The sequence below is a fragment of the Myxocyprinus asiaticus genome, chromosome 31 (genome assembly GCF_019703515.2).
Source record: "Myxocyprinus asiaticus isolate MX2 ecotype Aquarium Trade chromosome 31, UBuf_Myxa_2, whole genome shotgun sequence".
NCBI classification, from domain to species: domain Eukaryota; kingdom Metazoa; phylum Chordata; class Actinopteri; order Cypriniformes; family Catostomidae; genus Myxocyprinus; species Myxocyprinus asiaticus.
In genome coordinates, this window is record NC_059374.1 from 17,993,459 (window position 1) to 18,020,730 (window position 27,272).

The 27,272-nt window shown below is 37.4% G+C and overlaps 1 protein-coding gene across 3 annotated transcripts; it reads left to right on the forward strand.

Annotated features, from left to right (window-relative positions):
- The first annotated feature begins 6,332 nt into the window (after positions 1–6,332).
- Positions 6,333–26,192, forward strand: nek8 (NIMA-related kinase 8). Of its 3 annotated transcripts, XM_051666052.1 has the most exons (16): positions 6,333–6,416; positions 9,169–9,374; positions 10,011–10,243; positions 10,328–10,459; positions 10,747–10,955; positions 12,366–12,445; positions 12,624–12,811; positions 13,037–13,184; positions 14,565–14,641; positions 17,108–17,225; positions 17,365–17,515; positions 18,936–19,099; positions 21,634–21,786; positions 24,264–24,422; positions 24,778–24,819; positions 25,978–26,192. In XM_051666052.1, exons 1-15 carry the CDS (start codon positions 6,370–6,372, stop codon positions 24,810–24,812), a joined length of 2,100 nt encoding a protein of 699 aa, XP_051522012.1. In that variant the 5' UTR covers positions 6,333–6,369; the 3' UTR covers positions 24,813–24,819; positions 25,978–26,192. The 3 variants fall into 3 exon arrangements, with proteins under 3 accessions (XP_051522012.1, XP_051522013.1, XP_051522014.1); XM_051666053.1 differs by lacking the exon at positions 24,778–24,819; XM_051666054.1 differs by lacking the exons at positions 24,778–24,819; positions 25,978–26,192 and having other exon boundaries at positions 22,480–24,399.
- The last annotated feature ends 1,080 nt before the right edge of the window (positions 26,193–27,272 follow it).

Sequence of the window (27,272 nt, forward strand, 5' to 3'; positions counted from 1 at the left end):
ATTAACACTTGTTTTCACAATTGGCATCACATTTATGGTTTTATGAGCTTGACACAAGACATGTCAATCTTTCTTAGTTTGTGATTTTCTCATCCATTTGGCAATTTCACCTCTGATTTTTAGCAGGCAATATGGCCCTTGTTCCTGGGCATACCGGCATACCATAAGATAATGGATTTTAGTAGTTCTAGGTAGAAAATGCTTACATTTTATGGTGTGGTGTGAAGCCATATATATATATATATATATATATATATATATCCTTGCTGTAAGGCATGCCTTAACACAGAACTAGTTTCTCTTATTTTAAGATCTAACATATTTTAAGATCTTAGGAACATTACGTAGGAAATATTCATGTTCATAGTGAAGTAACATTATGGATTCATTCTGTGTAAACATTCACCAAGAAGTGATGAAGCAGGAATTCCCATCATCCTTTGCTGTGGCCATTTAGTATAATATCTCCTGCATCATGTATGAAATACCCTGTTGAGAAAGGGAAACATTAAATCCTTACTTAAGGTATTTTCAGTGATTTAGCAAAGAAACAAAAACTATAAAAATATTAATCATAGTAATTAATCCTATTTCTTCTGATGCACATGGATCACAGCAAACACCACCTTACAAATGGTTAAAAATTGTTCTAGCCAGTTAGCATGCTCATCTGTTTACTGTACGTAGTTATTCTCTGGTTTCAGGGACTTGCTTATATTTAGGTTTTCCTAACACAGCACTTCCTTTTGGCACAGAGAAATGAAGTAAAGCATCACTTACATTAGTGTTGCATGAAGTAGTAACATTACATATGTATATGCATGCGATCTCTACTTTAATGCATTTCCCTTCTGCAGAAATCGTGGTCCTCATGTTTCTAATATTATAGCCTACAAATTTAAACAGCTAACTATTTGTTTTATAACACTAAATAACCAGAGAGAGCAGTGCTTTTCTCCAGTGCTTCAGAAAATGCATGATTAATAGCATAGATAGATAATTACACTCTTCGTTTACCAACCAACACTTTAATCAGAATTTCTAATTTCTTATGTGGTCTGCCAGTATGGAGATTGAATTGTTGCATATTAACATACAAATGGAAAGAGATTCACTAATAGAAAGTTGGTTCTCAAATAAATTGAATGAGATCGACAAATAAATGTAAGGAGTTTTACAAAAATGAAATGAATTCACAAATAAAAAGAATGAGATTTATAAATATATGATAGGAGTTTCAGAAAAAGAAAGTGAATTCACAAATAAATAAAATGAGATTTGTGGCACATTGCCGTGGGTTTCCGATTTCTTTCCATTCTTGGAGAAGCACACGTTTTATGTGTTGTTGCAACATGAGTTGTTGAGGTGCACATCACATTGCAAAGGCACCGCTGGCATTCAAAATCTGGATCTCCTGTTTACTAGACAGCCGTTTTAACCAACTAAGCCACTGCGTCAGCCTCTGCTTAGCCTGCATTGAAGCACGACTCAGAGGAGCAAAATATTCAGAAGAGAGGTCATAGGATTGTGAAACAGACCATTGAGAGCATAAAAGATTTCACATGAGAACTGTGTCAGTGGTCAGTTAGCCTTGGTGTTTGTTGGCCAAGTGTGCTTAACAAAATGACCAACTGTAACTAGAACCCACAGCATTTGAATGGCCTGATATTGAAATATAGAAGTCCATTGCGCTATTCATTGCACCACAGAGCCAGCAAGCACCGGCCTCATGTCTCCAACACTGTGAGGTTACACACTCTGTGGCAATGAAAAAGACATCCTCAAGTCTCTGTAGAATTCAACCCAGGTTCAAAAGGCTCAGGCACAGTTAGGACTTCCTGTACTTAGGAGTAGCCAGTTAGAATAGAAAGGCACCAGGATTTAGGATTTGAACCCAGGAACTCTTGTTTACAATACAGGCTCCTTAACCAGCTAAGCCACACACCCTGCCCTACAAGAGTGTTTGCATGTCATAGTACCCTTTGACTGCAGCTAAGCAGCACGTTGCCCTGGGATGCTGTCAGTGTGAGGAAAAGCATACGTTTCATAATGTATGGATTGAAAAGCAGAGGCCCTAAAACTGATCCCTGTAGCACTCCATACATAACTTGACAACTTAATTTGACAATTCCTCGTTTACACATACAAAGTGGTACCAGTCTGATAAATAGGACCTGAACTATGCTAATGCAAGTCCACTAATGCCAACATAATTCTCCAGCCTATTCAAGAGAATGTCGTGATCTGTAGTGTCGAATGCATCACTAAGATCTAAAAGCACTAGAAGAGAAATGCAGCCGTGATCATATATGAACAAGTCATTTGTAACTCTGTTAAGTGCAGTCTCTGTACTGTGATGGGGCCTAAATTTTGACTGAAATTGTTCATATATACCATTTCTCTGCAGAAATGCACATAGTTGGGAGGACACTACCTTTTCTAGTATTTTCGACATAAATGGGAGATTTGAAATCGTCTATATTTAGCCAATTCACCAGGATCAAGTGGTGGCTATTTAATAAGTGGTTTGATAACTGCCATTTTAAAGTTTCTTGGGACATGTCCTAAGGATAGCGAGGAGTTAATATTATTAAGAAGAGGTTCTGAGATTACAGGGAATACCTCTTTTAAGATCTTAGATGGTACTGTATCTAACATGTTGTGGCTTTTGATTTTTGATTGCAAGAAGTGGACAGTCCAGATGCACAACAACAAGAAGACAAGTACATCCAAGTCTCTACTTTGAGAAACTGACTCCTAAACAGGCACTTTTAATGTCCAGTACATACCAAACACCAGTTTCACCTGCAACAGTGAAGAGAAGACTCTGGGATATTGAAATTTTAGGCAGACTTTCAAAAAAAAAAAAAATAAAAAATAAAAAAGCCACATCTAAAACTGGCAAATAAGCAGAAAAGGGTAGAAGGTGCAAAAGAACTTGAGTTGAGAAACATTGAGTGGCAAATGATTATAAATGTATTATGGATGAATGAATCAAAGCTTGAGGTGCTGAGCTGTTGTTAGAAAAGCTTGGTTGGAAAGGTGCCCTACAAATCATATTACATCTTTGGGAAGTCCTGCAGAAAGCATGGGATGAAACTTTACCTGAGTAAGAATTCATGGTACTGTACATTATATAACATTTATTTTATTAATATACTTTTATGTTTAATGGATAAATGTTTACATACATGTCCATTTTGTGATTGTTTAAGGGTAAAAGTCTCAGTTTCATTTATTCCATATTAGATAAATACTTTTCCACATCAGCCACTAGAGGGCAGCACAGACACAGAGGAAAATGTATCCTAAGATGACTTTTAACAAGGGCTCTTCAAGATCTAATAAATCAAACATTCCCATATCTAGACAATGATATGAACAGTTAGAGAGAGACCTGAAAAGTACTATAAACTGCACATTATGTTTTACATAATGGCCACTTTTAAACTGTGCATCCTTTCATTGTAAATTTGTATTGTTATTGTTATTCTATTTAATTGTTTTCTGTTCTATTTATTCTAAATGCTTTATATGAGCATATTGTACTGTTTTGTGTGTATACCACCTGCACTTTATAAGTGTTGCTACAGTTACAAAGAGATATCCCTGTGGGCATTAATAAAGTATTTTCTTTTCTTCTTATTATGTTCTTATCTTCATGAGATTAGCTCCTGCAGTATCACTATTCACTACCATGCCATTCTTTGTCTTCATAATGCATGGAGCAGTGTAGGTGTTCCAAACCCCAGTCTTTTAACACTTCTCAAGGTTTGGTTGAGCTGAATGAAGGATAATGTTGAATAATCAGTGCTTTGGAAGTTAAAGTGAACTTGAGAAAATGCCATTAATTTGCCCTCACTTCGGATGAGACACATCCATTTCATACAGAACAACATCATAAAGAAGAAATATGCACTGGCACGGAATCACAGATATTATTCTGAATATGCCACACAGAAAACATAAGTCTCATTTGTTGCAAAATCTATTTGGCATCTGTCAACTCAGTAACCTCTGTGTTTCTTTTTGAGCTCATAGGAAATATGATGCCTGTGTGTTATGAAATATTATGTCAGTGTGTGTGTGTGTGTGTGTTCCAATATAATCATGACACAGCTATAAATATGACAGCTCTCTTTTTCCACGGGTTATATCCAGGTTCATAAGAATTTCCTTTTGGTTTTCCATGTGATAGATTATTATTTCTTCAGAATAATGTTATATTATTTACATTTAACCATTACATTATTCAGTCATATACACATATTTTTTATATATGTTTAAATTTGCATTGTCTAATACCACTATTCAAACTGGGGCGACATAAGATCTTTAAATAATAGTTGAATATTTAAAGGTTTAAAGATTCATAGCTCACATACTGTAAAAATACACTTCTGAAAAGGTAATTTTTGTGAACTTTTCATCTATCAAGCCACTTGAAATGTTGATGTAATTGAATGTTTCTGTTAGAAATACAGTTTCTTTGCCTGAACATTTCTGTTTATTTACTGCAATAGGGGTGTTTTTGAATAAATCTGTTACATCAGGGTATGACATGAGCATGCACCCTAAATGTATTCAGATTCATAATGTAATTATGTTATAATGAATATGACTTATATTTAGCTGTTGAATGGTTTATCAAAAATATTTGGATTACGTTTTTAAGTCCTTTTTTATATAAATTTCCACTTTCACTTTCACCCCCTTCTCTCCTAAGAGTTCTTCTTCTTTTGTTTTTGGTGATTTGCATTATTCATTCATATCGCCACCTACTAGGGAGGGAGGAGAATTTATAGTAAAAAAGGACATAAATATTGATCTGTTTCTCACCCACACCTATCACAACGCTTCTGAAGATATGGCTTTAACCACTGGAGTTATATGGATTAATTTTATGCTGCCTTTATGTGCTTTTTGGAGCTTCAAAGTCCTGGTCACCATTCACTTGCATTGTATGGACCTACAGAGCTGAGATATTCTTTGTGTTCAGCAGAAGAAAGAAAGTCATACACATCTAGGATGGCATGAGGGTGAGTAAATGATGAGAGAATTACAATTTTAGGGTGAACTATCACTTTAAGGTTATTGCAAATAAAGCATTGACAAATCTGTATACATGTTCATTTCATAAGGCTGCCTCATTCTCTCTAAAGTGTGGGAACTGTACTGAGAAGTTGCTCAGGGCTGATACTACCAAAATTCTCAGTGAAACTCCCCAACTAATTTGCATTACGGGACAGTTGTGACTCTAAGGTTGTTTCACATTAGTCAGTGTTCTTTCTAGCCCTCCTCTATGCAATCATTCAAGCCATTTGTGCTCTTCAGTGGAAGATTAGGCTTAATTGTATTACAAATAAACATAATTATGTACTATATAATCTTAAGAAAAGTCTTCTTGAGACATCAGTAGCCAATTTTATTTCTGACCTCACTACTTCGAAACTCTGCTTTGAATATTGTATTTTTCCAGAACCAGTTCGGTTGCATATTCGGTTTCTGTCAACCACATTCTGGTCCCAGTTTGAACTGTTTCATGTGTACACTGTAAAGTCTCAGAGTGTGACAGTCAGTGATCAGGAATGTGCAGTGTTCACACTCACTAGAAGTCTTTGCAATTAAAAAAACAAAAATATGTGGCATAAGGGCACTGTCGAAACTCTGCTATTGAAATCACATTGTTGGTACTCTTTATCAGATCTTTATCTGACCTTCTTTGTAATTCTTCAGCCATTAAATACCACTACTACCATACTACTACACCTTTCTGACATGTCGTGTGATCAATTTTGTGTTTGTGTGAGTCTCTACATGTGTATTGGTCATTGCTCCTGGAAGGGTCACTCTTGATGAACTTTAAGACATCATGTGGCCTTTTGTAGTTACTATGGTGTTTAACAGTTCATTTTAAAGTGAAAAGCAGACTTTTATAGTTCCAGAAAGTTAGTATATTAAGTTCATATCATTAAATAATAAGCACAACATAATGTCTACTTAATTGTGCAGAAATTGAGGAGAGAGGACACTGACAGGACTTGTCCAGATAATTATGATCTTCTTAAGAATTGTACATTTGCCCTCAATGAGACTGAATGCCAACTAAACATAAGAAGAGAGACACTTTCATGCTCTCTTTTCCACTATGTCAACTGTAAAGAGGCTAACTGTTTCTGTAAAAAGCATGCACCCCTTTTTTTTAGATTCAGTAGGCTGTTTATTGACTCTTTAGCTTAATTAGCATAACTATTTTAACAGTCAAAAGCCAGTTTCTCTGACCCTTTGGTGCATTTTGTCCGCTCGTGAGCTCTGTAGGGGTACAGGAAGTGTTGTCTAGCAACAGGAGTGTTTAAGAAGCCAGCAAAGATGGAGAAGTACGAGAAGATTAAAGTGGTCGGCAGAGGAGCTTTCGGGTAAATAACACTACGATCGCTTTATTGTTTATTAGTTTGGGGAAAAAATAAAAGGTTTGTTAGATGTGAACCTTTTTGTTTGCAACAAGTCTTTTTTTCTTCTTCTTCTTTTTTTTTTCTGTGCCCAATGAATTTAGCAAAGGTTTCGCAGTTTACTTGTGAGACTGTGGTCAAGAAGTTTAAATCCACAGCGCTCCGCTCAGAATCACAGCGCGAGCTAGCAGAACATGAAGAGCAGCGTTCCGTTTCGCGTTTCCGCATTCCATTCAGTGTTGTTACATTGTAACAGAGCCGTTATCACACTTTTCAACGCTTAACTACTACATTAGAAGTTTGAAAGAGATTTTGACACTTTCCCTTTTTGAGGGAGAAGAATCGCTGAGCAATAGCGGATCCTACTGTATTTAAATTCCCTGGTGAAAAAAATCCTAAAGAAGATTAATGTTTACAGTATTCCTATCGTAGTTTCTATAATAATTTGGAACCATTCCTAAAGGATCCTGATGTCCAATAGCAAGCAGGGGTGTTACAACTGAGCTATTATACTTTTAAGTTAAAGTGTGGGTACTGTGTCAAAGTTTTACTTGATTAAAAGTCAAAATACTTGAGTGAAAGTAAATAATAATAATAATAATAATAATAATAAAAGTTTCCAGATTAATTGTAATTAAGTGTTTCAAAGTAAAAACTAATGTTTAAATTAAAAGCTATATATATATATATATATATATATATATATATATATATATATATATATATATATATATATATATATATATGTATAAAATCATGAGGACTCACAAGATATGAAGACTCCAGTCATATCAGTAACCTTATAAAAGCAATCAAGGGTCCCCTCATGGGGGCTGCCATGTTAGGATCACATGACCAGCCAAATACTATTCGCTTAATCTCAGTAACCGCACTGTTATTGGACACTTTTACTCATTGATTAAATTAATCATGGCTGCATAAAAAATAAATAAAAAATATTGAGTGCACCTTTAAAAACGACTGATGAAATCAAAAGACAGTGGATATTTTATTTAATTTTTTTCTATCCTCTTTTTCTCCCCAATTTGGAATGCCCAATTCCCAATGCGCTCTAAGTCCTTGTGGTGGCGTAGTGACTCGCCTCAATCCGGGTGGTGGAGGACAAATCTCAGTTGCCTCCACATCTGAGACCGTCAATCCGCGCATCTAATCACGTGGCTTGTTGAGCGTGTTACCGCTGAGACATAGCATGTGTGGAGGCTTCACGCTATTTTCTGGGGCATCCATGCACAAATCACCATGCGCCCACTGAGAGCGAACCACATTATAGTGACCATGAGGAGGTTACCCCATGTGACTCTACCCTCCCTAGCATCCGGGCCAATTTGGCTGCTTAGGATCCCTGGCTGGAGTCACTCAGCACGCCCTGAATTCAAACTCGCGACTCCAGGGGTGGTAGTCATCGTCTTTACTCGCTGAGCTACCCAGGCCCCCAGGACAGTAGATATTTAAAGTAACTTTGATGCTCAAACTGTGTAAAGCAATCAGTTTAATCGCAGTTTTCTACATAGGGCTCTATAGGACACATTAGATGTTAAACTTAAACCTAATAAGAGGATAGATTTACTGTATATAAAGATGACCAGTGAAATACTAGAAATGTATAGCAATAAATGTTTATATTAGAGGTGCACTCAGTCATTTTTCCCTCATTAAAAAAGTTTAACTCCTAAAGACATGAATTGTAATTTTGTAATATATGTAGTAAATCATGACCACTCACATTAAAATGATATTAGTAACCTTATAAAAGCTGTTTAGCTGTTTTGGGATTAGTAACGTGTCCCCTCAGACCCCCAATTCTATGCCAGTGCAGTTTTTGTAACATGTACCCTGCATTGCAAATGGGATAATCTGCCTCCGAAGGGCACTTTTTTGTTTTTTGATTGTGGTCTCCATGTTGAAGGGTCGTTCCAAACTGAAGGGCTCATAAATAGCTGTTTCAAAGGGCCCTTAGAAGCGGGCATTTCCGTAGAGTTCAATTGATGGACATTTCGCTGTGTAATTTATTGTGAATTAAACCAGCTGCAACTGCAGTCTGTTTCTATAAACAAAAACATGTGACATCCCTTCATCTCCATAGTCTATAAAAGCTTTTAATTATTATAATAAACTTTTTTAAATGATTTTAAACCCCTGGCTTTTTGTTTGAAACTGGTTAATGCTTGTGTTATTTTAATGTAAATTCGCTGGATCAGTTGTTGTAAAGGAGTTTAAATAAAATAATATACAGAGTGCCATTTTATTTATTTAATAAATGCACTGTACATTTGTTTATTGGTTTATTTTTTATTAAAATAAATAAAACACATTTTTAAACACAAAGCTTACATTTTTCATAAAGTCATAAAGATTTAAATAACTTATTTTCGGTTTCTATTCTGAAAGCAGTTAGTGATGCAAAATCATGTGTAAATATTTCTGATTAGGTGCAGGTGATGTTCATTAGCGTCAGCCTTTTTGTGACGGCAGCGGCTCCTTTGGCTTGGAAAGATGATGCCGAATTGCATTCCAAATTACTGATATTTTTTAGCCCTACATCCTTCAACCCTCCGAAGCTCTCACTCTGCAGGGTTAACCCTCTGAAGGGATTAGGGCATAGGGATCTGCCCTTCAGAATGGAACACACCCGTAATTCACATAAAAGAAAATATCCACACATTGACCTGTATTGACCTCATTTCTTTATCTGTTGCAGGATAGTGCATCTTTGTCGGAGACGCACTGATGGTGCGCTGGTGATCTTGAAGGAAATCCCAGTAGAGCAGATGACGCGTGATGAACGTCTTGCAGCTCAGAATGAATGCCAAGTCCTCAAGTTACTGAACCACCCTAACATAATTGAGTATTATGAAAACTTCCTTGAGGACAAGGCACTCATGATTGCAATGGAATATGCACCAGGCACGCATTTTCTCACTTGTTGACTATCACTAGCGGCAAAATAACTTTGGGTGAATCTTACGAAGAACTGTGGGTCATAGTCCAAAATTAAAACGAAATTTCATTATAGTAATTCTCATTACTGTAATTATATATTGTTACACTGTATATTATATATAAAATATTTTTTAAATTGTAAAGTATTTATACATCATTGGTAGCTTTTTTTGGTGCCACCTTTAATTAATGCTGTCCATCCAGGCTTATTTTCATTATTGCATTACAGTAATGAATATCTAATGACAATCCACTCACTGAAAATAATGAGAATAACAAACTCAAAGGTAAAACATCTGAAATGTGCTTAATGTTCATGAAAATAATTTCACAATGCAAAAAATCCTAATGATCCCAAAATAGGCTTCATTTTTATAGGGTTTTGCATCACATTGGACTAGTGATCACTCTTTCGAGGTTTATTTTGCAATGAACTGTACATTATCTTTTACCTATTTTCTTGATAGGATTCGTGAGATGTACCCCTTTACTTTTGTGGCTAGAACTCAGCATTTTGACATGTTTTAAAACAACATTGTGTAGATCAAAGCAAAAGGATTAACTGATCTGTGATCTGTTGTTTCTTTGTGATTATTGTAGGTGGAACCCTGGCAGATTACATACAGAAACGCTGCAACTCTCTATTAGATGAGGATACCATATTACACTTCTTCGTACAGATCTTACTGGCCCTTTATCACGTTCACAATAAACTCATCTTACATCGGGACCTCAAAACCCAGAACATTCTCCTTGACAAGCACCAGATGATAGTAAAAATAGGTGACTTTGGAATCTCAAAAATTCTTGTCAGCAAGAGCAAAGCTTACACCGTAAGTGCCATGTAATATTGTTCAAGAATTTGAATTTCACAGCACATGATTTAGGTACAATTCAAAATCTCCTTTTCATGACAGGTTGTGGGGACACCATGTTATATCTCCCCAGAACTGTGTGAAGGAAAGCCATACAACCAGAAGAGCGATATTTGGGCCCTAGGCTGTGTACTTTACGAGCTTGCTAGTCTCAAGAGAGCTTTTGAGGCTGCAGTAAGATATATTTTTTTAGATATTTGACCTTGTGTATTGATTTAAAATAAAAAAAAAAAGACTAATATTATCTGTGAAATGTTTGGAATAGCATACTATTATACTACTCCTATTTCTGCAGCATGCTGTTTGTTTATTGTATGTATCATGCAGATCTTCTGTATGCATGGAATGCTAAGATGACGTACTACATTTGCTAAAATATGCAGTATACAACAAATCACACTGTATGCATAGCAGGGTGAAATTCTCTTTTGCGCAATGCTAAATTTTTCTTCTTATCTCAGAACCTGCCAGCCTTGGTGCTGAAGATCATGAGTGGCACCTTTGCCCCCATCTCAGATCGTTACAGCCCAGAGTTGAGGCAGCTAATCCTTAACATGCTGAATCTGGATCCATCCAAACGACCCCAACTCAATGAGATAATGGCCCATCCCATCTGCATCAGACCACTGCTCAATCTCTACACTGACATAGGCAACGTCAAAATGCGCAGGTAGTATTTATACTTAAAGGTGCGGTGTGCATTTGTTTTCGATGTTAAAACACTTTCTCTTTCCCCAGTTAAATTGGAATGGACAACTACCTTGTATAAGTGAACATATAAGTAATATGACTTTCCTGAAAACAGTAAAAAGAGTGGCTCAGTGGCACTTTCAAAACATTGGTCTTTTTGTTTGAGCATCTTAACTAACCTAACAGAGCAACACCTATCTATCTATCTATCTATCTATCTATCTATCTATCTATCTGTCCATCCGTCCATATCTGTCTGTCCGTCTGTCCGTCCGTCCGTCCGTATCTCTGTCTGTCTGTCTTTCTGTCTATCTATCTATCTGTCTGTCTGTCTGTCTGTCTGTCCATCCGTATCTCTATCTATCTGTCTATCTATCTATCTATCTATCTATCTATCTGTCTGTCTGTCTGTCTGTCTGTCTGTTTGTCCGTCCATCCGTCCATATCTCTATCTATCTATCTATCTATCTATCTATCTATCTATCTGTCTGTTTATCTGTCTGTCTGTCTGTCTGTCTGTCTATCTTTCCGTCCATCCGTCCGTATCTCTATCTATCTATCTATCTATCTATCTATCTATCTATCTATCTGTCTGTCCGTCTGTCCATCCGTATCTCTATCTATCTATCTATCTATCTATCTATCTATCTATCTATCTATCTATCTATCTGTTTATCTGTCTGTCTGTCTGTCTGTCTGTCTTTCCGTCCATCCGTCCATATCTCTATCTATCTATCTATCTATCTATCTATCTATCTATCTATCTATCTATCTATCTATCTATCTATCTGTCTGTCTGTCTGTTTGTCTGTCCGTCCATCCCTATCTCTATCTATCTATCTATCTATCTATCTATCTATCTATCTATCTATCTATCTGTCTGTTTATCTGTCTGTCTGTCTGTCTGTCTGTCTGTCTATCTTTCTGTCCATCCGTCCGTATCTCTATCTATCTATCTATCTATCTATCTATCTATCTATCTATCTATCTGTCTGTCCGTCTGTCCATCCGTATCTCTATCTATCTATCTATCTATCTATCTATCTATCTATCTATCTATCTATCTGTTTATCTGTCTGTCTGTCTGTCTGTCTTTCCGTCCATCCGTCCATATCTCTATCTATCTATCTATCTATCTATCTATCTATCTATCTATCTATCTATCTATCTATCTATCTGTCTGTCTGTCTGTCTGTCTGTCTGTCTGTCTGTCTGTTTGTCTGTCCGTCCATCCCTATCTCTATCTATCTATCTATCTATCTATCTATCTATCTATCTATCTATCTATCTGTCTGTTTATCTGTCTGTCTGTCTGTCTGTCTGTCTGTCTGTCTGTCTGTCTGTCTGCCTGCCTGCCTGTTTACAATTTGCTCTTTTATTCTCTTTGCAGAATTGAAAAGCCACTATCTACTGTACAGGCAGGCCCTCATGGGAGACCTGGTGGATGGGTAACCAGTACCAGAAGCAGGGGTGGGATGTTATTCTTTTTATGATCTCTTATTATTATGTTGTAATTGCATTTTTGTTTTTACTATAGATGTGATTATAGTTTTTAATATTATGTTTTTATTCAGAGATAAAGGTAAACCATTGTCTAGGCTTTTCTGTTTCCATTTGCAGTTTTTTCTCATTCCTTTCACTTCACTAGGTGGGCTGTCCAGTCTAACTTCAACAAAGATGATGCACCCATTGCCTTTATCTTCTGTTTACACCTGGGGCAGTGGCATTTCCACTCCTCTGCGTCTACCCATGTTAAACACAGCGGTTATCCAGGTGTCCTTGGGCCGCACCCAGAGGATGGGTGTCACCAAATCTGGGAGGCTCATAACTTGGGAGGTGTGTTGATGTTTTCCCATCATCTGAATTCAGTAGGAATCATATTCAGTGCAGCCAACTGCATTCTCTCAAAAGGCACCTGTGTGGTTCCTTTTATTGACTCAATATGATGTTTTGCATATGAGAACCAATAATAGAACAAAACATGTTTTGCTATACAAAGCAGGGTCACAGAGTTTGTACTTGTACGTGGTAGTACTGATATATGGTTTGATTCTATGACAGGCCCCTTCGGTTGGATCTGGTGAGCCCACGTTGCCTGGTTCTGTTGAGCAGATGCAGCCCCAGTTCATCTCACGCTTCCTTGAGGGACAGTCTGGTGTCACGATAAAATCTGTCTCATGTGGTGACCTCTTTACCACCTGCTTGACAGGTTAATGGTCTTTTGAGTTCCAGAATTTTCTATACAGGGCACAGCATATATAGCTCAATTTCAAGTTAAATCTGAAATGTAAACAATAACATTACTATTAGAAATGTAAAAAAAAATAAAAACAAATAGTGAAATTTCAATGTCATTTTTTGCAGCAGCATATCACCCTGCAGCTCTTGTTCTATCACTGCGGTATCATCGATTTCAGGTTTACACACCTATAGAGAGCACATGAAAACAAAATGAACTTAAGGGTGCTTTCACACTAGCACTTTTGGTGCGCACCCGGGGTCGAATGACGTCAAAGTTCGGTTAGTTTGGATAATGTGAACACTGATTTCCAAACTCGAGTGTGCGCCCGCGAACCGCACCCAGGCCCGCTTGAAAAGGTGGTCTGGGGTACGGTTCATTTGAACTCTAGTACGGTTCACTGCTGATATGAACACAATCTTACCAAATCACGGAAGTGAACCACTTGTGATGATGTATAATTTGCGTCTTTGCAGGCAATTATTATGTTATAATGCATTTATTATGGTATAATGCATTTTTCATACCTGCTTGTGTCCAGATACACCGTCTTCAGAGAGCAGCTCACATTCTTCACACCTCTTCCAATGCATCTGCGGGCTCGCGGCAGACAAACGCTAATATTCATCACATCATTGCACATTCAATGCATCCGCGGGAGACAAACTGTGCATGGCAAGTTTTCGTGGTAAATCCAATGAGACAAACTTTAATACTTCACTTAACACAGTGACGTCTTCTCGAGTTGTTACCTAGATACAGTGGTAAACAGCTGCCACTTGTACTCAGACCGCGGTTCAGACCCAAAAAATATGATGTGAACAGAGACCAGCGGGGGCAGGGGGAGGAGGGAGGAAACGAACTCAGGGTTCAGTCCAAGCAATCGAACCAAGTGTGAAAGTCTGGCTACACAAAACTAAGCATAGAGTGATTTAAATGTTGTTGTTGTAGTTGTAGTTTAGGAGGGATGTAAGAAGTATGTAATCACCCTTTTTACCCTCCTTCTTACAGACCTCTTTAAGACCCATTTGTTCACATTTCAACAGCTAATCTCTTGTCCCCAGGCATTGTAGCACAGCAGTATGCATTTGTTTGCTCTAAAGAAAAGGATATGCTGTTACTTTGTGTCTCTGCAGGAGAATCATTCATCCTGTGTCACTAGCAGATACAAAGGATTTAGGGGACTCACTTCCAGCTCAATTGCTTTTTTGTACAACACTTGATGGTGAAACGATTGTTGTTTAATCCTTAGTTTTGGATTAAAACTGTTCTATTTCAGTTTGTATGACCTTTGCCTATATTCATCAACAGCTGCATCTATAATTCACTCGATTTGCTTTCCTTTTTCAGACAGGGGTATAATCATGACGTTTGGAAGCGGAAGCAATGGTTGCCTTGGACATGGCAATTTCAATGATGTGACACAGGTAAATTGTCCAATATAGAGTGATCTATAGTTTTTCAAAGCGGTTTAGTGATGCTTGTGAAGGCATTGTTACAATTGCTCATACTCAGGGTTAGCCATTTGAACAAATCCATAACACGAAGCCAGAAACATACTTTACGCAAGTACACGTATGCAGACGCAAGCGCTTGGCCAACGTGCGACCCTGTTGAACATGCTAATGTGCGTTCTTGCATTACTGTGGCTGTAACAAACCTCAGTACTCAAGGGGACCATAGAGTTATCTTCAAAACTGTGTTGTTAAACTGGTTATCATTAAGGGGATAATTCACCCAAAAATGAAAATTCTCTCACCATTTACTCACTTTCATTCCATCCCAGATTTATTTGGCTTTCTTTCTTCTGCAGAACACAAATTAAGATTTTTAGAAGAATATCTCAGCTCTGTAGGTCCATACAAAGTGAATGGTGGCCAGACCTTTCAAGCTCCAAAAATCAAATAAAGGCAGCACTCCAGTGGTTTAATATACAGTATGTCTTCTGAAGTGATGCAGTCACTTTGAGTGAGAAACAGATCAAAATTTCAATCCATTTTTACTATAAATCTCCACTTTCACTTTCAGAATGTGAAAGTAAAAGTGATAGTAGATATTTATAGAAAAAAAGGACTTAAATGTTGATCTGTTTCTCACCCACGCCTATAATATCACTTCTGAAGACATAGATTTAACCACTGGAGTTATATGGATTACTTTTATGCTGCCTTCATATGATTTTTGGAGCTTGAAAGGCCTGGTCATAATTCACTTGCATTGTATGGACCTACAGAGCTGAAATATTATTCTAAAAATCTTTGTTTGTGTTCTGCAGAAGACAGATAGTCATACACATCTGGGATGGAATGGGGGTGAGGAAATGATGAAAGAATTGTCATTTTTGGGTGAACTATCCCTTTAAGGTAAGTTGCTATAAATACTATTACTATAGTATATTACCTTTAATATACTTGCTCAGCAAAACTCTCTTCAAACTGTTTCTCCACCATTACTGTAGGTCACAATAATGCCCGCAATAGTGCTCCTTCCAGAAACGTTGAGAATGTAACTCTTGCACACAAAATCAACTGTTTGTGGGTGTTTCTTCAATTTCGGACACTTTCATGACACTGGGGTTGATTATTATTTAAACCAATGAATTTCAGCTTTTTTCTATCTGTTATATGAAAGTCTCATTAAAGCTGATTTGGAAACGTTTTACCAGACCTTGATAATTTGTTTATTGTGCTTTTCAAATATATTTTATGCATAGATTTGACTGTTTTAGCCTTGTCCCAGACCCATTTTTAAACTATATAAATCCAGAATAAAAGTAAAACATTAATACATGTTTAAAATTATAAACTATGATAAATCAAGAGTGAAATAAACAAACTATTTCAGTATATTTTGTAAAAAATAAATAAATAATAATAATAATAATAATAATAATAATAAAGGGATATCTATACATTTTGGCATAATTTCCACCACTACAATTTTGCCCCTAATTCTTTTTTTCTTTTCTCTCAAAAGTTAATGTTATTTTTAACCAAGTCAACAAAACAAGAAACAAATAAAATTCAAGGTAAACATCACTTTAGCAGAGTATTTTTATGGGTCATTTCCAATCAAGCTGCAATTTTGCCAAATTATGCAAAAAGTATGAAAATCATATTTAATTAATTTTATTTATTTATGATACATGAAATGTTAACTATGAAATTAGCCTTAGCAAGACAAAGAGTTGGCCATTTTTATTTAAAAAACATAAAAAAAAAATAATTTCCACCACAGAATTTAATTACATGCAACACAGAATTTGAGATGTACTGGGAATGTGGTGGGAATTTACATGACTTTCAGAAAAAAATGACATAAATCTCCATGTGACGCATGTACATACACTGTTGGACATTGTTAGCAGATACATTTTCAAAATGAGTGAGAATGTGACATTTTTTAAACACAACTTTACTTTCTAAAAAAAAAACAAAACACTGTGTTAAAAGTGTCTGAAGCTGAAAAAACACCCATGTCCTCAATTATGCAAATTTCGTACGTCACATTGTGCGGCTTGTTGAGGAAAGGCTAGTGCTTTTCTTAGCAGTAAGACTTATTATTTTCACCAACATTGCGCACACTAAAACAGGTGAAATAATACCATGAATTTGACACTGAAAGAAGAACCCAAGCCTAATCTAATGATCAAAATATCATAGAGACTTGAGGGTGGGCTCTTTTGACTTGGGCCACCGAGCAACACCATAACAACCATCTCAAACACCCTTGCAACCACTTATCAGCACGATAAAACCACACAGAACACCTTAGCAACCTCATAGCATTGCATGGTGAGGATTTCTGCACAAACACCACTAAAATTTTCTTTCAAAAGCATAAACATCTGGTAATATTTGTATGATTTCTCATGTCCCTGTCTATGTATTCAGCCCAAGATAGTGGAGGCTCTCCTGGGTTACGAGTTAGTTCAAGTGTCTTGTGGAGCATCTCATGTACTGGCAGTCACCAATGAGCGAGAGGTCTTCTCCTGGGGGAGAGGAGACAGTGGTAAATGAGCACCATCACTTGTCTCTTGAATGCTGTGTTTCTTTGGTTTACTTTGTTCTCTTGTACACAGCAGTGCCTCCAGGCAGACCTGGCATTTGGTGCGCCACCATTCTCCTCTCTCTCTCTCTTTGTCTGACAGGTCGGCTAGGTTTAAGCACTCAAGACAGCCATAACTCCCCACAGCAGGTGAGTTTGCCGGCTGATTTTGAAGCCCAGCGTGTGCTGTGTGGGGTGGACTGTTCCATGATTACAAGCATACAGCACCAGATTCTGGCCTGTGGGAACAACAGGTACTCGAAATAGCATTCTTTAATGTCTTCTCATAGTTCATTATGAAGCAAAACGTTGGAAAAATGGACCATCAAGAAAGCATTTCACATTTTTGCACTGGGGTCTAATGTTGCCTTCCCAGCAAATGGGGGTTCGTCAGCAGCCACTTAGATCTGCATTTGGTTAATTTTGTAACGTTTGACATTCCCAGACCATTTTGGTTACCTGAGTTACCATAGCCTTTCTGTTAGCTCAAACCAATCTGGCCATTCTCCGTTGACCGCTCTCCTCAACAAGGCATTTCTGTCCATAGAACTGCCGCTCACTGGATGTTTTGTGTTTCTGGCACCATTCTGAGTAAACTCTAGAGACTGTTGTGTGAAAATATCAGGAGATCAGCAGTTACAGAAATACTCAAACCAGCCCATCTGGCACCAACAATCTGATAGTTGATGTGAACATTAACTGAAGCTCCTGACCTTTATCTGCATGATTTTATGCATTGCACTGCTGCCACACAATTTGCTTATTAGATAATCGCACAAATAAGTAGGTGTACAGGTGTTCCTAATAAAGTGCTCAGTGAGTGTAATTTCATTTGTATTCCATAAACTATTCCTTAAATTCCCAAAATGAGTGCAAGCTAAATTGTACAGTCAACATTCAACATTAAAGCCTAATTGTGAACCATACAAATGATTTCCTTCCACAATTCGAAAATTGACTTTCAAAAATCGAAACGTTGAGGCTCAAAGAAAATCCTGAATTTCCTTGTAATTATGACACTGTGGTGCCGTTTATGTGCACTTATCTCATAAATACAATCATTACAATATGACTTGCAGGCAGTGTAATTTACTGAAGTTTCAGCACATGTAAAGCCCGCTTCATACATCATGTGGTTAGTTGAGGTGTTGACACTGCCGGTCACAGATCTCATCCCCAAATGTGCCTTGTTTAACAAGCCTCAAAGTGTATTTTTAAAAACCTGGTATGAATCCAAATTAGCATCGCAAAATGTAATTATTTCCATTTATGTCTTGCTCAGCTGTCTTGCTTATGATAGGCTTTTTTTTTTTTTTTCATAGATCGCCAGACTCGTTTAGGGAGTAATACTCCCCATTCTTTCTTTAGCATTTAAAAAGACTTTGAAAAATAAGAGCTTTCATCACAGGAAATGGTCTAACACTGTGCTATCCATATTTTACATAACTGAGTCACACCCTGTTAGCCACACCATTGTACTCTCTGAATGCTACATATTCTATTGCATGCCTTTTTCTTTCACTCTGATGTAACACTACAACTAAAAGTTTCAATCTGATTTTTTCACTCTCTTTTTTATTTTTTAATAACCCAAACAAACACTTCTGCTGGTTTGCTATAAATGAAGTCATATGATTCTCATGTAAGTAAATAAATGAACTACTTTATATGCAGATTTAATAAACTGGGCTTGGACAAGGTCTCTTTCACAGAGGAGCCCCCGTCCCACTGTCAGGTGGAGGAGACCCACACGTTCCAGCCCGTCCAGTCAGCTCCTCTAAATGTTGAGAAGATTGTTTATATAGACATCGGAACAGCACACTCTGTCGCAGTCACAGGTTAGAATGTTGATTCTGGTTGTCTTATAACACTATTCACGAAATATGTCAAGAACACGGCCAGGTCATATATCACCCCAAAATAAAAAGAAAGAAATAAGAAATCAGATTTTACTCGAAAATGTTGCGTATTTTAAAAGACCATTAAGCTTTTTTGCAGATAAAGATAGAAAGCATCCTGTGCACCACTTTCTTATTACCATAATGAAAACAAAATCTGATTATCATTACTGTAACACAGGAAAATGAAGGCCACATTAAGGGCATTTTCACACCTAGTCCAAATGGTCTCAGAGCGATAGAACAACCCAAATGACCACCCCAAATGGTTCCAAAAACCTTTTGTGGGTTTGTACATCCTTTTGTGGTTCGATTGATTTGTGTAATGTGAAGGCAAAGAGGTACCAAGTCTGCATTGCATTTCGTTATGACTTAAGGACCTTGGGGCTTGCCATACATATCTGTATTACATAATCGCCTGCTCGAGATTTCTTAATCTAATGATTTGATTGCGATTATTGTGAACTTTAAATTCCAATCACATTTTACTGTTCAAATAAAGGAATTTTAAGTGAATATAGAAATACCATGACCACGACCGCATTGTCTTGTATTATCTGAGCACTCCAAATGGACTCAAGCAGCATCCAAAGGGCACGTGAAGAGCTGTGATGCAACGGTATAAATAAAAAGTTGATCAAAAAGGAAAGACATGTTTTAAGTATTTTGAAATATTTTAACATTTAAAATATTATTTTCTATCACATTACATTCTATCCCTGTGCAATATTTTAATTTATTTTAAAGCCTTAAAGGATATCATATTGCCCTATTTTATTATAATTCCAAGTTAAAAATGAATAAATTACTACTTAAAGTGTATGTGAATTAAGCACACACATACACATCCAGAAGTATGACAATTTATCATCATGATCACAATATGTATGACAATTTATTGTTAGCCAAATTACATAATCATGACTGCCATGGGGTCTGAGTTCTTAAGGAGTTGTGGTGTGAACAACGAAGGGTCTGAGGTTACATCAACGCAAAGAGGACCAAAAAAGAAACTGGGTCCTCTTCTAAGTCCACTTTCATTGTGAACACAAAAAGCACTGAGGTTATTTGCAATTGGTTCCCTTTTTGGTCCACTTTAACCGAACTGAGTTTGGTTTAGACTACTGTATATGTGAAACCACCATAAAACACATTTGGAAACATTACCATGTTTGTTTAGCCTTTTCCCAGACTTTTAATATTAAACTATGAATATCCATGATAGAAATACAAATAATTACATGTTTAAAACTGTGATAATCTAAAGAAAGAGTAAAACAAAAATAAACCATTTTAATATTTAGGCCCAGATATATGGCATACAAAACCAAAGAACGAACATGTATGACATAATTTAGAAGAAAATCTGGCCCAAAAGAAGGTGTTTTTGCATTCGTAACAGCTCGCCTGGGTGAACTTTTAGGAAAACTTCTAACCGGCTGCTAAACAACTTCATCCTCATATTTAAATGCTCCTCTAAATGCCTTCCCCAGCAGTGTGGTGGGTGTCTGAATGTTCGGGAACAGTATACCATTGCTTGGCTGTTTAGAACCTCCTTTTACCCCTGAACGAAGAACGAAGAAGAACTTCTCCAGATGTATATCGTGTGAAAATTATTTCTATCGATTTGTCAAAAATTGCATCTGGTTCAGAGTTGTGGCATCACTTTCATCACACCAAACACTTTTTTTTTTTTTTTAAAGCATCTCTGTGATTTTTATTGGCCGTAATTTGCAATCAAGCAAAAATTTTGCCAAATGATACACAAATTTTGAAAATATGATTTACTTGGAAAGACAAAAAAGTCAGCCGTTTTATTTCAAAAATGTCATTTCCACCACAGAATTCTATTAAACACTGTACAGAATTCAAGGTGTGCTGGAAATTACACTGTGGCACATGACATTCTTAAAAGGAAAAAAAAAAAAAAAAAGACAGAAATATCCTGTGATGTATGTACATATAAAAAAAAATAAAATAAAAAATAAAAATAAAAAGAAGAAATGGTGAGAATGTGAAAAATGTTTTAAGAAGACTACTCCCTAGAAATCCTCAGTGCTAAAAATACCTGAAGTTGAAGAAACACCCATATACATAATGGTAATATTTGTTGTACTGCCTTGTATTACAGGAATTTTGTCTGTAATACAATAGAGATTTTTTTTAATGAGAATCACCATTGAGAATAATAGGAATTACAAAACAACACAAACACACCATCCAGATACATTACAGTAATTAGAATTTGTCATGAAAAACATGTCACAATGCAAAATAAAATAAAATAAAAGGTCTTACTTTTAAATGGTCGTAATGGTCTTAAAATCAGCTTAATTTTCTTTATGTAAAATATATTTAGATTTTGGGTTGAAATGTTTTTCTGAGATTAACCCCAGTATGCTTCAGTTTTGATTTAGTCTCATTGGTTTGAAACATACCGACTAACAGACCATAAATATGTACCATATATGCAGAGAAAGGTCAGTGTTTCACCTTCGGCAGTAACCAGCATGGGCAGCTGGGATGCAGTTCCCGCAGAACCAGTCGAGTGCCCTATCAAGTCCCAGGACTGCAGGGGATCACCATGGCTGCATGTGGGGATGCGTTCACGCTGGCTATTGGAGCAGGTAACTAAGATGTATACACACCGAAGCTGTAGACCTATTCCTGATGCAATACAGTGCATACATTTTTAATTCTTATATACTTTATTTATGACGTTAAAAGCTGTGGGTCCAATCAATCTCTTCTGTATTTTTTGTAAATTCATCAGTCATTTGGCAATGCTTGTTTTAATACCAATACAATATTTAGCCCAGTGTATGTTCAGTGTGTTTACCTGGTAAATCTCACTTTTACTGTTCTTCTTCTGTTCATGCATTTAAAAATTGTCAAGTTAATTTTTCAGCCTATGTCATGTTAAAACTTTTGCAAATTGTTGGGCCAAGGCAGTTGTCACATGTTTTTCATGTCTTTTATTTTGAAAGTTATTTCCTGTTTCATGTCATGTGATTTCATGTTTTTCCTCCATGTTCATGTGTCTTGTTTTCATTGGTTTATTGTCTCGTTATCTTGTTTAGAGTTCTCAGTGTTTATTGGTTATCTTTGTCATGTGTTCTCCCATGTTCATGTATTTAAGCCTCATGTTTTCCTTTATCCATTGTCAGGTATTGTTGAGTGTAACTTTGGTTGTGTTTGGTCACGTAGTCATTGTTTATAGTCAAGTCAAGTTTATTTTCATGTTTATAGTTAGGGTTTATTGGTTCTCACTTTATGTACCTTCTATTCATCGTCATCGTCTTCATCATTGTCTTTGCCAGCATCGTTACAGAAATACCTGACAGAACTATGAAACCAGCAATCCAGCTCCTCCGCCAACGTCAGGGGAATCGTCCCCTGGAGGATTACGTGGAGGACTTTTGCGCTCTGGCCTGCCAGGTGGACTTTAATGAGGTTGCCCTCAAAGACTGTTTTCAATTTGGACTGAATGAGCCCATCTCTTTTCTTATGCCATGCGGTCAGAGCACCCACAGCCTGGCTCAATATATCGACTTCGCCCTGCAGATTATTGGTTCCAAGTTCACTGTGGGGGAGGCGGATGCCGAGCCAGGGTTCCACGACATGGCCGCCGAGCCAGGGTTCCACGACATGGCCGCCGAGCCAGGGTTCCACGACATGGCCGCCGAGCCAGGGTTCCACGACATGGCCGCCGAGCCAGGGTTCCACGACATGGCCGCCGAGCCTGCTCCATGCCACGTCACAGCCACGCCTGAGCCTGCTCCATGCCACGTCACAGCCACGCCTCAGCTGCTCCATGCCACGTCACAGCCTGCTCCATGCCACGTCACAGCCACGCCTGAGCCTGCTCCATGCCATGTCACAGCCACGCCTGAGTCTGTTCCATGCCAAGTCATGGCCAAATCTGAGCAGTTGGACCTGGAGATGGTTCCCGCCCTTGTACCCACCCTTAGTTCTCCTGAGCAGGCAAGGGGAACTTTCAACCCTCCGACCCCACCTGGATCTCCGAGTCCTGGACATCATCGTCTTCATCATTGTCTTTGCCAGCATTGTTACAGAAATACCTGACCGAACTATGAAACCAGCAATCCAGGTCCCCCGCCAATGTCAGGGGAATTGTCCCCCGGAGGATTACGTGGAGGACTTTTGCGCTCTTTTCTGCCAGATGGACTTTAATGAGGTTGCCCTCAAAGGTTGTTTTTGATTTGGACTGAATGAGCCCATCTCTTTTCTGATGCCAGGCGGTCAGAGCACCCACAGCCTGGCTCAACATATCGACCTCGCCCTGCAGATTATTGGTTCCAAGTTCACTGTGGGGGAGGCGGATGCCAAGCCAGGGTTCCACGACATGGCCGCCGAGCCAGTGTTCCACGACATGTCACAGCAATGCCTCAGCCTGCTCCATGCCATGTCACAGCAACGCCTCGGCAGTTTATGTTCATGTTTATAGTTAGGGTTTATTGGTTCTCACTTTATGTAAATTAAATTTCACTTGGGTTCTTCTATTCATCGTCATCATCTTCATCATTGTCTTTGCCAGCATCGTTACAGCAGTTCATTGTATTTCATGTTTGATTTAAAGGACATTTTTGTTCCTTTTTGTATGATATAATTTTTGGTACTGCGTTGGGTCACTAAAATCTTTGTTGTGAAGCAAAACTGAACTAAAACAGTTCAAAATAATGGTAATCCAAACCGGATTCATTTTTATACATATATATACAGTGTATATATGTTTTTTTTTTTTAAATCAGTAGAATTAGGGCATGCAATACTTTCTTTCGACATTATATCATAGACAAGGCTGCTGTCACGGCAGTAATATCATCAGTCACAGAATGTTTTATGGGGGCAGGTAGGTTAATTAATGTGACATGTGGGTAAAGGTCAGCGTGTAACCCCGACTGTGTCCTACAGGCTTAGAGGACTCTGAAGACCTTTATTGTTTCATGTTGTCTTTGTTCATTCATGATTCTCACAGGATCTGACATGCAGAGAAACAGAAAGACAAAGATGTCATTCAGTCTTGTTCAATGTATACGGTGCTCAGACTTGTAAGTAAATTGTCTGTTCCCTCATTTTGTAGAGGGGGAGGTGTACACCTGGGGTAAAGGGGCACGTGGTCGACTTGGAAGGAAAGAAGAGGACTCTGGGATACCAAAAGCAGTGCAACTCGACGAGAGCCACCCGTTCACTGTCACATCAGTGGCCTGTTGCCATGGAAACACACTGTTGGCTGTGAAACGTAATGTGTAGCTTTAACTACTTTTACAAATATCAACAGATCTTTATTGTAGACATTTTTAGTAGTTAATTTAAATCTAAATTGTCCATTTGTTGATTCTCATTTTTTTGTCATTGTTCTCTTTTTAGCATTTAGAGGGATAGCTCACCAGTCATTCTTTACCCACTCACATGTTCCAAACCAGAATTACTTACTTTTGTCAAACACATAAAGAGATGTTTGGCAGAATGTTAGAGACTGACAGCCTCAGTCACCTTTCCCTTTCATTGTATGGGGAAAAAAGTTGTGTAAACATTTTTCCAAATTGGGGCTGCCTATCTTTGATGTGTTTGTATTTTTGTCACACTTTGCTTAGATTCCTCAGCAGAGGATTGGTTGAGCGCAGACTAGTTTTATAGTAGGTGTATTCTGTTGTATGAAATCACACATGAGGCAAAAGTCATTAGGCTTAAAAGAAAATTTGTGGTTACCACAAATGAATTTCGGCTTGTCCCTCATTTTCTTTTTTTACAAAAAAAGCAAAGATCTGAGTTACAGTGGGGCATTTACAATGGAAGTGAATTGGTAAATATTAAAATACTCACTATTTCAAAAGTATAGCCAAAAGACGTAAACAATATGCGTGTTAACATGATTTTAGTGTGAAAAAGTTGCTTACTAACCTTTTCTGTGTAAAGTTTTAGCCAATTTTACAACTTCGTTGCCATGATGGCGTAACTTAGTAAACACTAAAACCCCTAAAATGACTAAAAATGATGATTTAAACAACTTTACAGCTCAAATAATATGTGAGTTTTAACAGAAGATTAAATGCTTTTATAAAATAATAAGATTCACATTTCTGCATTTAAACCCTCCAAAAATCAGCCCCATTCACTTCCATTGTGAGTGCCTCACTGCAACCTCGATTTCTTTTTTTTTTTTTTTTTTTTTTTAATCCCCTTTTTCTCCCCAATTTGGAATGCCCAATTGCCACTACTTAGTAGGACCTCATGGTGGCGTGGTTATTCACCTCAAAATGGGTGGCGGAGGACAAGTCTCAGTTGCCTTCTGAGACAGTCAATCCACGCATCTTATCACGTGGCTCGATGCGCATGACACAGCGGAGACTCACAGCATGTGGAGGCTAATACTACTCTCTGCGATCCTCGCACAACTTGCCACACACCCCATTGAGAGCGAGAACCACTAATCATGACCACGAGGAGGTTACCCCATGTGACTCTACCCTCCCTAGCAACCGGGCCAATTTGGTTGCTTAGGAGACCTGGTCGGAGACACTCAGCACACCCTGGATTCAAACTCACGATTCCAGTGGTGCTAGTCAGCGTCAATACTTGCTGAGCTACCCAGGCCCCCCGATTGTTGCTTTTGTTTTAAAGAAAAGGATGGACGAGTCAATATTATTTTTATGATAATAAACATTACAGTATGTCACAAATTCTGTCAATTGAGCTTAACTTGTATTGAACCCGGAATATTCCTTTAAGTAGATTGCCTGGACTGCACAATAGCAATCTAAGATTCTAATGGATCATTTCTCTCCTTTTCTCAGCATTTTTTGATGAGCCTCTTCCAAAGTGATATCGCTGCCTCTGCCCAAGTTACTCAACAAACTCAAGAGAAGAAGCATCAAGTGTGAATGTATCCTGATGTGGGCTATTTGAGAATTTGCAAATGTTTGTATATGAATGTGATCAGAGCTGCATTCTTTGATTTCTAAAGCAATTTTTGGCTCTACCAAATGTACATAAATTCAAGTGAGCAATACCTTTCAGAGTGTGCTCTTTTTTTACTCTTTTGTATAAAGACAACTATAGACTAAGTTTAGCTGAAAAATAAGATCATTTTTATAGCATTGTAAACGAAATAGGAGTATTTCAGTGTTTTCACGAAGTAAAACTGGGGGGTTTTCATTAGATTACATCGCTTCTCTGGACATGCACACAAATGCACAATCACATAAATATTATAACAGCTTTTTGTGCATTTATGTGGACAAAAATATATATATATTTTTTTTGTAAAATACTTGAATACTGGAACATTAAAGATATCTCTTAAACAATATAAAACATAGTATTATTATCATCATTATCCAGAATAATGTTATTAAACTTGAAATAAATGATATAAAAGTCGTGTTTGAATCTCAGATGAATGCTGTCGACATGCATGATTCACACAAAGCTCTTGGGTCCATCATGCTATGATGTAATTCATGGGCAATACTGCTGCTATACGTGATGATGTCATTGTATAGTGACTTTGCTTTTTCGTGCACACCATATTTAAAGACGGCGAAAGCTTCTTATGCTTTATAAAAACGAACTATTAAATTACAGTAATTAGGCTAAATTGTTTTGGTTGTTTTCTTTGACGTAACGTCTGCGCCTGTGTTGCTCGCCGATAGAGGGAGTCATTTCCCTAACAAACAACTTTTCCTAACCTGTCGTTTCCAATAATCCATTTAACGTCTTTGTATGCACGCTTTTATCACGGAACTCGAGATTTGTTTTACTTCTTTTAACAGCACCAACTGTAATTTTTAACGGGAATGAAAATGAGTTTGTAAGGCATAGACTTACAGTCTCTTAAATGGCATGCACTGTAAACAGCTGTAGAAAGGTGCAATATCGCATAAAATTTTCACAATTAGTGTTTTCATGAGTTTTTTTTTTTTTTTTTTTTATCTGCTGATTTTTTTGGAAATACCTTGCCGTCAACTGTACGATCAACACAATTTTAAACAACTGTACATCCCGTCAAAAATAATAAATAATATTAATAAATAATACATATAACGCTAATCTGAATAATGTCCATAGTCTGTTGTAAAGTTTTATTCTG